The sequence below is a fragment of the Cyanistes caeruleus genome, chromosome 4 (assembly GCF_971803275.1).
Source record: "Cyanistes caeruleus chromosome 4, bCyaCae1.hap1.1, whole genome shotgun sequence".
Classification (NCBI taxonomy): Eukaryota; Metazoa; Chordata; class Aves; order Passeriformes; family Paridae; genus Cyanistes; species Cyanistes caeruleus.
In genome coordinates, this window is record NC_141704.1 from 58,823,406 (window position 1) to 58,838,574 (window position 15,169).

The 15,169-nt window shown below is 44.3% G+C and overlaps 1 protein-coding gene and 1 long non-coding RNA gene across 2 annotated transcripts; one reads left to right on the top strand and one right to left on the bottom strand.

Annotated features, from left to right (window-relative positions):
- Positions 1-5,194: 5,194 nt before the first annotated feature.
- Positions 5,195-8,474, bottom strand: LOC147653676 (uncharacterized). The gene is made up of 2 exons (XR_015285682.1): positions 8,223-8,474; positions 5,195-8,059 (listed from the first exon to the last, which is right to left on the bottom strand). It is a non-coding gene; the product is annotated as an uncharacterized LOC147653676 (long non-coding RNA).
- LOC111930021 (C-type lectin domain family 2 member B-like) lies at positions 8,355-14,762 on the top strand. Its single transcript, XM_086884979.1, has 5 exons — positions 8,355-8,500; positions 9,185-9,268; positions 10,511-10,695; positions 11,476-11,576; positions 13,208-14,762. The coding sequence occupies exons 1-5, from the start codon at positions 8,443-8,445 to the stop codon at positions 13,323-13,325; spliced, it is 546 nt and encodes a 181-aa protein (XP_086741105.1). The 5' UTR covers positions 8,355-8,442; the 3' UTR covers positions 13,326-14,762.
- Positions 14,763-15,169: the final 407 nt, after the last annotated feature.

Consider the following 15,169-nt stretch of genomic DNA (forward strand, 5'->3'; position numbering starts at 1 on the left):
ATCCAAGTGGATTTCACGGAATTACCGAAAATTGGCAGAAATAAATATTTATTGGTTATAGTAGATAAATTGACACATTGGGTAGAGGCCTTTCCCAGAGCTAAGGCCACGGCTCAAACAGTGTCTAAAATTCTACTGGAGGAAATAATTCCTAGGTATGGTATTGTAGACCATATTGATTCGGATCAGGGTACACATTTCACCTCGAAAATTATCAAACAGTTGTCCGATGCGTTAGGGATCAGATGGCAATATCATACTCCTTGGCACCCTCAGAGCTCGGGGCAAGTGGAAAGAATGAATCAGACATAGAAGTCACAAATATCCAAATTGACAATTGAAACAAAAATGTCCTGGGTCAAATGTCTCCCCTTGGCATTGTTGAATATAAGAACCATGCCGAACTCAGAAACAGGACTATCCCCCTTTGAAATGTTGTATGGAATGCCGTACAAGCATGGTATGCCGGTTGAACATCCTCAAACAGAGGATGTTCAACTCCAACCTTATCTCATTTCTATAAATAAAAACTTACAGGAGTTAAGGAGAAGAGGATTGATTCCTCAAAGCAGCACGTTGGGATTTCCGATCCACCAAATTCAACCAGGGGACAAGGTACTGATCAAAGTGTGGAAAGAGCAACCCCTCAGTCCCCACTGGGAAGGACCATTCCTCGTCCTCCTGACTACAGACACCGCGGTTCGCACAGCTGAAAAGGGCTGGACACACTCTTCCCGAGTGAAGAAAGTTTCGGTTCGCGACTCCCCCGAGTGGAAAATTGTAACCCCTCCGGGAGATTTGAAAATCAGGCTTCAGCGGAACAACAAATGAGCAACGAGGACAGGATAAGTTGCACCAATTTTGAATGTTATTGTTTTCCTTTTGTACATTTTAAGTGTGCATATTGTAAACAAACGTGGGTGACTCATTGTTTGGGAGGGCAAAAACCGAAAGGGTTGTGTGCCGCGTGTTACAAAGAGGAATTAGAACAGACCAACCTTTTTCTAGCACTTGCTACCCGGGTGGGTATCTTGGAACTCGACTCTCCTGAGTGGTTCCGATTTTTTCAAAAAGGATTACGAGGCCATTTGGACTGTAAGGCGGAACCTCTAATAATAGAGTGCCGCCGGAACGTAAAGGTACCGTGCAGGAGCGGCACGATCAAGGCATCTCGGTGGGCAACCTTTAAAAGGAGGTTTGCCATCAGAACGTCAAGGGCCCCTGAAGACAGTCCTTGCTGCCGAGAAGATGGTTATCCCCGCCGTATGTTCCTATACGGGCGGAGGGAATGGCAGAGGGATGCGATTGTGGGGAATCCTGACGATCCTGAACCTAGCCATGTGCTGGACCGAGAGAACGGGCCCCGAGGCGTCTCCGGGGACGACCTCCCTGGGGAAGTGTGAGCAGTGCCCAACTGTCTCGCGAACCGAGCCATGGATTGCCTGCCCTCCGGAATTGCACGCAGGAGAATGTTGGGCAAACGGTACCCAAATGGACCTGTGTAAGCTGGAAGGAAAAATTTGGTGCTCCATCCCGAGGATAGGTACTGGAAAAAGGCAACCCCATAACACAGGGGAAAAAGAGGTCCAAGCGACCCACCTACGAAATAAGAGAGATATAGGAGGGGTTTCCCCAATCTCGGTCTGCGGGCAGTGTAATAAAACTGTCTGGATTGGAGGAAAGAAACAGTCAACGTTCATTGCGTACCACAGAGTCAACCCCTTGTGTTACAATAAAGCAAACTTAAAATATTGTGCCATGGGGGGGAAATTGTACTGGGAAGGGAAGAACCTGAAACATGAAACAAAAGTGTCATTCAGTAATGAACCGATAGTTTTGGATTTACTGAAAAATGACGATGATAGAGTGTGTCTGCAGTTTGATCAGGTGATCTGTTTCGCAGAAGACGAGGATGGTTCAGACCCCGAAAATAAAATAAAACAATTAACTCTTGAACTAAAGAGGCGGGAAATGGAAAATAAGAAAAAAAGACTCGAACAGGAGAGGTTAAACTCTCTCAGTGAACAATACGAACAACTGGAAAAACAATACGATAATTGGAAGCTACCTAGCCCTAATCAGAATCTATTCATAGATCTGATGCAGGAAATAGCTACCGAGTTGGGATTGACTAACTGTTGGATATGTGGTGGCCTGAAATCAGCCGAAAGATGGCCATGGAAGGGAGAAGGATTAACCCCAGAACAATTACTTAAGTGGACAGGATTAAAATTATCCAAAACAACCCGGCGACCAGAGGGGTGGGTAATTGACAAGAGGATCATTGGAACTTTTTGTGTCAGTCGGGAAGGAAGGGAATTCACCGAGCTAGTTGGTTACACCCCATGTGTAAAAACTCTCTCGGTAAATTCAGATAAAAAGACAAAAATTTGGCAGCCGGAATCACCCGAGGGCTATTGGAGCCAATCTCGGGAAAATAATTGCGAATGGATAGATCTAATTGGTCTATGTTGGAACAAACAGGACGGGGCAAATCCCTTCCATGCCTTTCTTGGCCTGAGGGAATATTGGGAGGACCCGGCAAAACTTAACAGAGATTGGAAGGCACCGGATGGGATTTACTGGATATGCGGAAAAAAAAGCATACAGTGAATTGCCCAGAAATTGGAAAGGGTCATGCACACTCGGAATAATTCGGCCTTTCTTCTTTACACTACCTAAAGATGAAAGCAGGTCTTTAGGTGCTCCCCTCTTTGAAACCCTAGCCCGACAAAAGAGGGAATTGAAACGAGAACTACCAATAGCCGGAGGTAACCACCAGTGGAAGGGGGAGGAATGGCCCGCCGAAAGAATCATACAATATTATGGACCGGCAACATGGGCAAATGATGGCAGCTGGGGATACAGGACCCCAATCTACCTCCTTAATCGGCTCATTCGGTTACAGGCTGTGGTAGAAGTTGTTTCAAATCACACTTCAGAAGCCCTGGAACTCCTAGCAAAACAACATTCTCAGATGAGAGCTTTTGTCTACCAAAACAGACTCGCTCTCGACTATTTGCTAGCTGAGGAGGGAGGAGTGTGTGGCAGATATAACGAGTCAGAGTGTTGCATGGAGATAGATGACTTCGGAGAAACTATAAAGGGTCTAGCCGCTGAAATAAAGAAAGTAGCCCATGTACCCGTCCAGAAGTGGAATTCGATTCTCCAAGCCTCTTGGTGGGATCAAATTTTTGGGCAAGGGGCATGGTGGAAAAAGCTAGTATTCTTTATAGGATGTTCTATTGCCGGAGTCATCTTCCTACCCTGCCTGATTCCTTGTCTGATCAGACTGATACATTCTGTCGTTCAAGGAATGCAGATTGCCTCTCTCCCAATAGACCCAGAAAAGGCACAGGGAAACACTACCCTTCTTTCAAAAATCATGAAGTTAGAGGAAGAAAAAGAGAATAGAAATGCGGTTAAGGCATTGAGGGAATTTGAAAATAAACATATGTTGTCCACAGAAAATATAGAAGAATTAGACCAAGAGGAAAACGACATTATTTAACCTGATATTCCTCTGAAAAAGTATGAAAAACACGAATTTTTAATGTGTTCAAATTATTAGGTGGGGGACTGTAATAAAGAATTGGGTAAATAAAAATTCGGAATAAGAAGTTTAAATAAAGTATGTATAATTATAACTAAATGTAAGTATGGAATAAGGAATTCTCCTCCCGGTCGAGATAGAATTCCTTTTCCAAAAACCACGAATTGCAAAAGAACCCCCCCAGATAACAGGTTTCAGCAGACTCATCAACTCGGAGGAAAAGACAGGACACAGGCCATCACAGAAACAAAAGAACCAGCCTAAAAGTCTACCTCCAGAGAAAGGCAACGCCCGGCCGATTTCGGCCGGAGACCATCAAGCAAGACAAAAGGGACGAGCCCCAGGAAGATGGTCGTTGCCAGAACCGAACACCACACCTGCCAAACCCATACTACTGAAACTCAATCAAGAAAGACAAAGAAGAGACTATTCCTCTGAGATATCCATCGGCACCAGCCCGGATCTCTCAATCCTGCTGTGATGAAATATGTTAAAATACATACAGACTCACTTTACATTTGAGGAGACTCTGCCCGGATACTTACTGACTCAATGTTCTAGGCCAGGAAATCCATTCACCCGACAATCAGGGACATTTGGTGAATGGAAACTGGTTGGAATTCTAGCCTGGGGACATAAAATCCCTATAAAAACCCAGGCCAGAGGACCCTCAGACGTGGATTTGGGAACACCTATACCTTGCGTATAGACCCTGTCCACCCAGCGCTGCGCTGTCCATTTATTGTGGTTTTTTTCCTCACTGTTTGTTGCTTTATTAATTTATAATAAATTAATCTTTGTTAATCTTTAATTTGCCGCTGCATTTATAACAGTCTCATCTGGAGAAGGCAAGATAACTCCAACAGGCAAGACAATGGGAGGATCAAGCTGTGGAAAACAGGCTGTTATCAGCAGCAGGAAATGGAGAGCAAACTGTTACCAAAAAGCCGGTACCAGGACGTTGGCAAGGGGGAAAGATATGAAGCCCATCTGCTCTCTGAGGAAGGATGAGGGGCCCAGACTCTTATCAACAAGTGACCATCTGCAGCAAAAAGGAAACCAAAAACTCCAAAATAATGCTGACCAGCTAGAATAATGATAATCAGCAAAAATTATGCTGACCAGCAGAAAATAACATGATCCAAGAAGGTGGAACCAGGGAGGGGACATGCTTGAATATGCATTAACCTCTCACAGCAAGGATGGGATAAAAGGAGTGTTCCTGAGATACCAGGTGTGTTCCTGGTAACCCACCAGGGCACCCGGCCGTTTTAACCCTTTGCTTTATTTCTTTTGTCTCCTAATTGTCTTTTGTTTATATTAAATTCTTTTTATAAATTATTAAGTGAATCTCGTTTTTAAGACGTGCTCAGTGCCTCAGAGAAGGCCAGGCTGGTTTAATTCTTGCTGCAGCTGGGCAATGGGTGACATTCCCTGGGACAGGCCAGGCTGACAGCACCAGCCCCAGAGGGGCACATCATGGACAGAACTGGCTGCATTAGTAACCTTTATTGAGGAGAACCTGTGACAGGGACACCTCCAAGAGCTGATCCTCTGAGCTAGTCCTATTTCTATGGACCTCCAGCATCTCAAGCTGTGGTATTCAGGATACACTTGGTGGAAAAAAATACTCGGAGTATCTTGGCAGAAACCACAACCAAGGGATTTTGATTTTATTTTGGGATAAAACAGTGAATGAAGGCAAGGTTCTTAAAAGAAATCACCCCAAACCATTAAAAAGCCCAGGAACTGATGCATAGAAGTAAACTAAGCAGAGACAAACATGAATAGACATTTCAAAGATGAGTGATATTTTATGTAAACAAAATGTATTCATGCAGTATTGCACATGCAAACAATTTTATCTGGTTCTAAATGACAAATATAAGAAAAGGACCTCACTGCCAAATGGGCAGTTCAGGGAGGATGCACTGCCAATGCAGATTTGGTGTCAGAACAGCAAGCAGGGTTCAGGACACACAAAGAACACCTTAAGGGCACTGAGAGTGCTACAGAGCTTGCAGCAATCACTGGCAGATTGGGTTCTTTTTTAGCACACACTGGACTTTCTGGAACTGTTTTGGGTTTGTGACTGCAAAGGCTTCAAATGGTGAGTGATGTTTCAAGGTGCTAAGTGTTATGTTTGCTCTGTGGTGAGTCACATATTCTCTGTAGAGAAATTCTGTTCTTCCTTGGGAAGTAGTCCATGGGAATCTCATGGGGTTTAACCAGGCCAAGTGCTGGTGCTGCACCAGGGTCAGGACAGCCCCTGGGATGAATCCAGGCTGGGAATGGGCAGTGGGAGCAGCCCTGGGAGAAGGATCTGGGGGTGCTGTGGGTGAGAGCTGGACATGCCCCTACTCAGAACCCCCCTGGCTGCACCCAGAGCCCCAGGGCAGCAGGGAAGGGGGATTCTGCCCCTCTGCCCGGCTCTGCTGAGCCCCCCCTGCAGGGCTGCATCCAGCCCTGGGCCCAGCACAGGAAGGACAGGGAGCTGCTGCAGCCAGGCCACAGCAGGGACACCAAGGGCATCAGAGGGATGGAGCAGCTCTGCTGGGAGGAAAGGCTGAGGGAACAATTGGGATTGTTCAGCCTGGAGAAGAGAAGGCTTTGGGCTGACCTCATTGTGGCCTTGCAGTCCCTGAAGGGAGCTTATAAAAAAAGAGGGAGAGTGACTTTTTACATGAGCAGATAGTGACAGGACAAGTGTGAACAGTTTTGAGCTAAAAGAGAAAATACTTAGAGCAGATATTAGGAAAAAGTTCTATACTTGTGGGGTGGTAAGGCCCTGGCACAGGTTGCCCAGAGAAGCTGTGGCTGTCCCTTCCCTGGCAGTGTCCAAGGCCAGGCTGGATGGGGCTTGGAGAAACTTGGGATAGTGGAAAGTATCCCTGCTCATGGCAGAGGGTTTGGAATTACCCAAACCATTCCATGATTCTATATTTAGTGAGCAATAAAAGGTAATCAAAGATTTTTTGGGATAGCAGCAGCCAGGAGGCAGCACAACAGGATCCAACTGTGACTTTTCAAGTCAGTCCCATGAGAGCCCTTTTGTAAAATGTCATGCTTTTTCCTTAAAATGCTTGCATTTTTCTCCCTACATCATGGCAATATTTTAAAGTAATTTTCCAGTGATTCAATTTGGAGGGTATTTCTGCCTTTAGGCTTCAAGAAATTCCTATCTTGTTAAACTTTCATTTTAGGAATTGTCTTGAGGCTTCTTAGTCAAACTGACCAGTGAAGGTGAAAGTGAGTGTCTCAGTTACAAGCATTAATTAACAACATTAATTAATTAATTAATTAACAAGGATTAATAACAGTAATTTTGGAGGATCAGATGATTCACAGCTATGTTTACAGCATTTCTCAGGGTTTTTTTGCCAGCCTGGAGAATCTCCTGCAGCTGTCAGAATTACCTTCTGTGGTAGAGAATTACCTCGTGGGTGAACATGAAGAGAGCGCTCACTTCTCAATGCTCTGTGGTTAAAAGCCACAGTGCTATTTTTTACCTCAATGACAGGCAGGACTGAGTGGCAGGAGCCCAAGCCACTCCTTCAGAGTGAATAAATGCTGAATAAGCTGTTCCTAGAATGCCAGCTGTGCACACACCTATGTTCCACTGTCTCCTTGTGTGTAAAACATGCTCTGCATCATCTCCCTGCTGCCCTAATTCCACACTCCACTCTCATCCTCTGCCCCTCTGGATTCATGTCTTGCAAAGCCTTTGGTCTCCAGCTTGTGGTCTCTGGATCCATCAGCTCTTCTCTCTCCTGGGGATCTGATCTAACCTCCCTGAAGCCTCCATGCCTTAAGCCTTGTTACACATATCTTTTGGGCTTGTCTCCAACCCTTTATTTTTCCTTTCTTTCCTCAGTGACTTCCTGGGAATTTTGACCAGTCCAGCTCTCTCCGTTCAAAGCTTAAATTAACTCCTGCTGCAGGCAAGGGCTAAAATCAATTGCTATTCAAATTATACTTGTGGAAGTATAAAGTTTATATGGTTCTTTATAAGGTGTAAACATAAAGACCTGGAGATGATTTTCAGCAGCTCAGCACTGCTCAGAATCCTTGACAATGAAAGTAATTGGAGACTGCAGTGAAAGCTTAAGGTGTAACCCCCCCATTCCCATGGTTTTCTGTTTGAAGTTTCCTGCCCAGGTACAGAAGGATGCTTATTTTGGACAAACCACTGCTGAATTCCTCACACAGAGCCCACATGATGACTGGGAGAGAGCTGTGTTCCTCAGGCTGTTTGAACACACAACACAGCCCGGATCTGTCGTAAGAACAGCAGTTATTGTGCAAAACCACCAGATGAAATGGATGGTATGTCTGGCCCTGTCTTCCAAGCGATGCTGAAATTTCTATTGCACCTTCATCCCCACAGCTGGCGAGACAGCACCATCAGGCTTTATGTCCTTCTAGGTAAAGCAAATCACTGGCCAGGTTTCCCAAAAAGAGTTAAGTAATCAATGTTTAAACACTTGATTTTATTCTCCTCCTCCTCTGTACAAAAGAAGAAAATGAATATTAAATAAATTTTAAAAACCCCAAGCAAATAAATAAACAAAGCCCACAAAACCAAAACACCCGACACAAAAAAAAACCAAAAACAAAACCAAACAAACCCCCCCCAAAAAAATCCCCAGCAGACAAAACCAAACCAAACCAGAGCCTTCTCTCTTTGTATTAGTTCCTGGAATTTGCTTATGTCAGAGGATCTCGGCGAGATCTTGCGGGAGCCGACTTCTCCTTGAAAGCGCGTCCGTTTCCCGTTTCTGGGGAGTTGCGGGGTGACTGTTCCCGGCGCCAAGGCCGGCTCCGAGCCCACGCTCCGTGGCCATGCCCCCGGGGCCGGGCCCACCCCGGGCCCCGCCAGCTGGGCGCCCATGGCGGGCGGCGCGCGCGGCGGCTCGGCGGGCCGCGGCACGGCCCTCAGCGGCAAAGGTGACGGCCGGGGGACAGCCAGGGGCTGCCGTAAGGGCGGGGAGCCGGGACATCCCTCCGCAGCTGGCCGGGGGTGCCGGGCTGGGGACGGGCAGAGGCTGCCAGGAGAGGGGAGCTCCTCTGGAGCCTCCCGGGACAGCCGGTCCCCGCCGCTCCCCGGACAGTGGCAGGGCCGTGTGCGCTTCCAAAGCCCTGGAACTTACAGGGAAACAAAAGGAGACTAAAAAGCTGTGGCTGTGGGATAAGGCTGGATATTGCTCAGACGTTTTGGACTCCAGAACTGATGGCTTTTTTTATTTAACTTACCCGTGCCATGTTTAGGCGCCAGGTCAGTATCGAACTTACTGTCCACAATAATTTTTCCCATCCTCGTTTCTTTCTCTTCTGATCGCTTCAAGTTCTGGATGATGTAAGTAAAATTTACTCGGAGTTCTTGTTAGCTAAGTAGCCTTGTGAAGATAAGTTAAATGTCTCTGCTCCCAGCCTGCTCTCCACAGCTATGTTTTTGGGGTTTTTAAACAGCTTTGTGCCTCCTGGGCTCTACTCCCCGCTCAGCTGGTCCTTATTTGTTGTTCTGGGTTTTTTTGAGTTGGGTTTTTTTTTTCAGGTTTTTTTTTGGGGGGGGGGGGTTGTTTGTTTGTTTGTTTTATTTTGTTTTTTAACTCATTACATTTATTTTTTCAGGTCTGTTCTCAAACATCTGGCTGTGGCGAGCTGTCGCTGGAGTCCTTACTGCTGCTGTCATTTTGATTTCATGTATTCATTTTGGTAAGTAAGGAATTTTAAAAGGAAATATGATTAGCAGAGAAGTTACCAGAGTTTGGAGTTCTATACTCAGAGAGTGGTGAGGCCCTGGCACAGGCTGCCCAAAGCTGTGGCTGCCCCATCCCTGTGATGCCTAGAGAGGCTACTTGGAACAGATGCTAGACAGAGTTAATGGAATAAAGTAGGTATTTATTAAAAGGCCTTCAAAGGATACACCTTGGGCGGTTGAAGATCCTGGCTGTGGCTACACCCAAGATGGGCCCAAAATGGATGACCGTTCACGACTTTCCCCACTTTTATAAGTTTTGGTCCATTTACACATTGGGGTTAATTGTCCAATTACAGCTTCAGGTTATGAAGTCCCATCCTCCCAGATTGCTCTCCTCAATTCACCATTATTTATACCTTTTTGGGCTCGAAGCTGCAACAGTGTCCTTGTTTCTCAGGCTGGAAAAGTATTGTTTTGTCTAACTAAACTGTGAAGAGAACTTGCTAACACTTCATATGAAGTTCGGAGTTATACATTACTGCAGTACAGAACCTGAGAAATATGAAAGCTAAAACTTAAGGTATCACTTGGATGCATCCAAGGCCAGGTTGGATGGGGCTTGGAACAACCTGATCTCATGGAATCTGTACCTTCCCATGGCAGGGGGAAAAAAAAAGATCTTTGAAGTTGCTCTCAACCCAAGCCCCTTTGTGATTCTGTGTTGTTTGGAACTGTAGACCAGGGCCAGAGCTGCGGAAACAACTCCACATGCTTCAGTGGGGTTAGGGAGGGCTCAGTTTAGTTTTACTGTTCTTTTGTATCAAGTTTGTCACATCACTGTTGGTCTTAATCCAAGTTCAGGAAAACAAATAACAACAGAAAGATTGTCCTACGGATCTGCAGTCCTTCAAAAATGACACTATAATAAACAAAGTTACTAATTCAGCTGCGAGGAAGCCATGCGTTCAAAAACTGGAGTTGTTGGAATTTTTAATCTGTAGAAGAGTCCTTGGGTGATACTTTATTATCACCTCATCAGCTATTTCTACAACTTGTCCCCGACTATCTTTTTAAGGATATATCAAGGGGCAGAAGGGTGCAGGATCCAGACTGTATCATTAGTTTACAGTAATTATTTCAGCTGGACAGAAGTAACAATGCTGTGGCTAGACTGGGATTATTTTAGGTGATGCAGTCAGAAAGTAAAACCTTTCCAGCTGGAAGAAATGGGTAGATTGTTTTTTGTCTTTTCCCAGTAAATCGTTCTCTGGGCAAAGACTCTCCTGCGTGCCCTCCCCTGGACCTGTGTCCATCAGGCTGGCTGTACTTCCAGAGGAAGTGTTACAACCTCTCAGAGAGTGAAGCTGACTGGAACTCCAGCCAGAGCCACTGCTCTTCCCACAACTCTTCCCTCCTGGTCATCGAAAATCTTCAGGAGCTGGTAAGGGAACCAAAGGGAGATCCTGTTTCCCCCCCCAGTTCACTTCCAGGGAACCACTTTGCCAGCCTCCTCAGCTGAACAGTTAGGAAGCTGATGAAAGACCACAATGAGTCACAGCCTGCAGAAAACTGCCTCTTCTCCCTGAAAACAGGAAACATCAGCTTGAGCAGTTGATGAAATGTCCGAGTGCTTGTCTGAATTAAACTTGGTGCTGCTAACAGTTATAAACACTCAAATTAAAGGCATCTATCAGGGTAAACACTGTTGCATCTCATTTTTCTTTAATTACACAACTGTTTTCTCACATTGAGATAGGTTACTGACACACAAGTTGGTAAATACGTTAATTGTGACCTTTGGCTTTAGGAAATAGTTACCCAAAGTGCAGCTTGCAGCATTTTTTTTTCCTATATTATACCACAATATTAGGAAAGATTCCACCCTGCACAAAGGGGGATAGATAGATAGATAGATAGATAGATAGATAGATAGATAGATAGATGATAGATAGATAGATATGTAGGAGAATATATTCTTCTGTACCTGTTGCAGACCTTGAAAGCAGATATTTTAGATATATTTTTGATATTTTAGAATAGCCTCTCTTTAGGTCAGTCAACCCTATCCCAGTCACCAGTCTCTCTATATTTAGGTTTTAATGTTGTTTCTTCTGCAAGGCTAGAATGTTGTTTTGCTTTGGCCCTGGATCAAGGACTTTGTATTTTGACAGCTGGACTGAACATGCAGAACTTCTTTTCTCATGCGGGTTTATTCCTACAGAACTTTATGATGAAGATAACAAAGCAAAACCCATGGATTGGACTCCATAAAAGAAATGAAGAGTTCTTTTGGGTAAATGGAAAAGCATTAGACAATGAACTGTAAGTTGATGTGGAGGGGTTTTGCTGGTGATATTCGATTATAGGGGAGTAAGAAAAATAATACAGAAATAATGACTTGTAGGAAATATCTGTTATTATGTTGAAGGGATGATTATAGAGAGGGTATGGAATGCAGTGAAGATTTCACATGGCATTGTAAAAACTGGCAGATGAAGTTAGGGGATAAATTTGTAATGTTGAGAAGCAACATGAGGCAGGCTCATGATAACAGACATTAGAGAAAGTGAAACCAAGAGACACCAAAATGCCAAAGGCATTGGAGGTAGGAAGGGAAGATTACAGTAATACAAATTCCTCAGTATAGAATATATTTTGCAAAACTACAAACCTGCATGTAAGCTGTGTGAGGTTTATAGCAAAGACTGCTATGGGAGACTGCTAAGACTCCATGTAAACTCCATATAAAAATGTTTTCATTTTTATAGAATGTTCTTCTGAAAGAGGCTGCTGGAGGGAAAGGAAGATGTGGATTTGTGTTGCATGAGCTGCTTGTTCTGTGTTCTGTGCCACCAGTGCCAGGTGTGGGGCACTTTGTTCCTCTCCCTGGCAGCCATCCCATCTCCTCAGAGGCTGCTGCAGCTCATCCTGGAGCAGCTGCTGGCAGGAGTTGGCAGAATTACCATTAATAGGCATAAGCACTGAGATTTCACAAGTCTGAAATTACCTTAAAGAGTGGAAAATTTAAATACTTTTAAGTCTGTGACATTACTGATGATGTGTGACTATATTCACTTCATCCCCAAGCCCTAAAGGCTTGATCTGACAAAGGCATTTAGTGTGAGATATGAGGAACATGTGGGCACCTCAAATTGAAAACTGCAGTCCTTCCCACTCTTTTATCCCCTTTCTGCAATAAGACATCCACTGATGCTTTCATTTTCAGTGAGTTTCTTCCCATTCTTGGACTTCTGCCTCACTGCTTACCTCAATCTGCCCCTCCTGAAGGGGAGGGCAAACACCTTGATATCTAAGCTCAGGTGTTACTACACTGGTGGGGATTTGTCCCTTGGCTTTTCCAGAGACCATTCCAGTTTTCTTGGCCAATCCACAGAATTTTATAGCACTTTGTTTGAAAACACAGTTGCTAAAGGAGTCCCTTACCTCTTATGTAGGGACACCTATAGTGTGGAAACTGAGGTTTGCTTCTTGTTTTTCCCCAATCCCTTAACCATGGTGCCTTCTAGATTCTGAGCAAGGGAGAAATGAGAGATACATGTGCTTCACAGCTCCTGCTGGAACCTTTTATCTGTATAAGAGGATGTGGAAATGCAAAGTGGTGGTGCCCATCTTGATGGCGTGGCATCCCTGAGAAGAGCAAACCTGGGTTTCAGTCTCTGCCCTAAGGGTGTATTTCACATTAAGTGACCACCAAACAAGATGCAGGAGTACAAGTCCTGGATTTTGTCTTCTTATCACAAGATGCCATTAAGAAAAGACAATCTCCACGGTGTTCTCTTCAAGGCACAAAACATCATCCTCCTGTGGTACCTTGCCTGAGATAAATCAGGCTTTATTCAAAGAGAACCTGAGATGCCCGTAGCTGTCTTTGCTCTATTGCAATATTTGATTGTGGGTGTCCAAGTAATCTTGTCTTCCCTTCTCCCTGACAGGTTTGAAGTAAAAGGCTCTGGAAGCTGTGCCTATCTGGAGTCCAAAGGAGTCTCAGCCTCGGGATGTTATTTAACCAGGAAGTGGGTGTGTAGCTTGAATATCAACTCAGCTCGATAAAGGTGGGCCAAGCCACCACCTCAGAGTGGTGAGCCTGACACCTCAGAGCTCTGATATGATGCCTACACAGGATATGTCTATACTTTGGGACCTGGGAGTGTGTGTCAGATCCTACCCAGAGGTGAATGACTTTTCTGGTAGCCAGAATTCTCCACCCATGGAGGAAGGCTTTAAAGATACCATTTAAAAGGCTCTCTTCAGTATCTTGATTAGTCATTTCCTTGCCCCATTTTTCCAGCTACTGCCCAGCTGTAGTTTCCTTTTTGTTGGGCCATCAATATTTCTTCCATTTAGTCTTCTCTTGTAGGAGCAGCTGTTCTTTCTTTCCCTTTTGGGTGTGCAGTTGGAGGTTTTTGCTCTGCTTTTCCTTTTGCCAGCCTCTGTGCAGGGATGGGGGATGGAGTGGGTCTGTCTGGAGGACTGCCAGTGCCTTGTGGCTACAGGGTAATGCAGAAGTGAACACTGTTGTTTTAGACAGGATCACAGTAGATTCCTCTCTCCATGTTTGATGGGATGCACCTTGCATTGTATTCCATGTTTTGTTAATGTTATGTTACATTGATCTTGTTCAATCCTGGTGATAACGCTGTAAAGCTAATTTATAGGTTCACTGCACCTGAAGTGATCCTCACAACACTTTCTTTAGCCAAGAAAAGGTCACAATAGATTGTGAATATTTATTTGCATGAGCATCTGCACTGATGGGGGTGGGAGGTGAAGAGTTAGAACTGGAAGAGTGATAGTGAAGCTGCAGGCATTAATGTGTAAAGCAGTGCAAGGAGGCAAAGTCAGGAGAAGTGAATGAGAGAATTACCAGCAAGGGTTTCTCTGTGTTTTCCTCATGCCCTGTGCCTGTCACACTGTGAGGCTTCTGAGCAATAGAATATATATGCCATTTCCAGATGGATAGTCAGTGATTCCTTGTGTAGGGGACATTTTCAGCAGCAGCCTCCAGTACTCTAGGATTGCTGGGAGCCTGAACAGAATTAGGGCACAATCCCTTTGATTGTCTGAGTCTCACTCATGTCTAGCAGGTTATCTAAAGGTTAAAAGTGTCATTTGACCCAGAGGAAGAAAATTTTCCTGGAAGGAATATAGCTATCAAGTTTCTAGAGAAGGAAAAATGGGAAGTTCACCTTCATCATTTTCTGTGACAGAAGGACTTTACTGTAGCACATGGACCGCACACATGTTTCAGATGTTTATTTAAATATAACCACTAATTTTGCTGGATTACACTTTTCTTAATTGCTTGTATTCTTTATAGGCACAGTAACAGGACCTCTACAGTATGAAAAGCCTAATTATCTATTAATTTATATGTTTGGGGGAGAGTGTTATTCTGAAATGTTTCTAAATTAGCTTGATTCTGAAGGATATGGAATGTGCAATAGTCCTGAAAAGATACTTAATAAATGTCTTTACAGAGCCCTTGAATTACAGTGGTTTGTATCTAAATATTGAGACATTAAAAGTCTTTTTCATCTCAGGCACCATTTTGGTGAAAAAAAAATTTGAAGCGAAGTAAAACATTCAGGTTTTGAACATGAAAAAACTGTTTAATCATAATGTTGGGGCTGACATGAAACAGGACATTTGATCCAAAAAAGAATGTTTTTCCCTTTCTAATGCCTCATAATGGGTCAGACTTTATAAAAGAGGTTACAGTGAAAGCTCTTAAGAAATCTGACTCCTCAGGGATAGCATCTTCTTCAGTGATGTTAAGAAAAGAAGAGTCAAGCTGCAAACTCTGACAACTTGCTTTACTCAGAGTGGAGTTTGATGAAGTACTTCAATGGTAATTTCTTTTTTCTTTTTAAATAAGTGACTGCTTAAATTGTAGG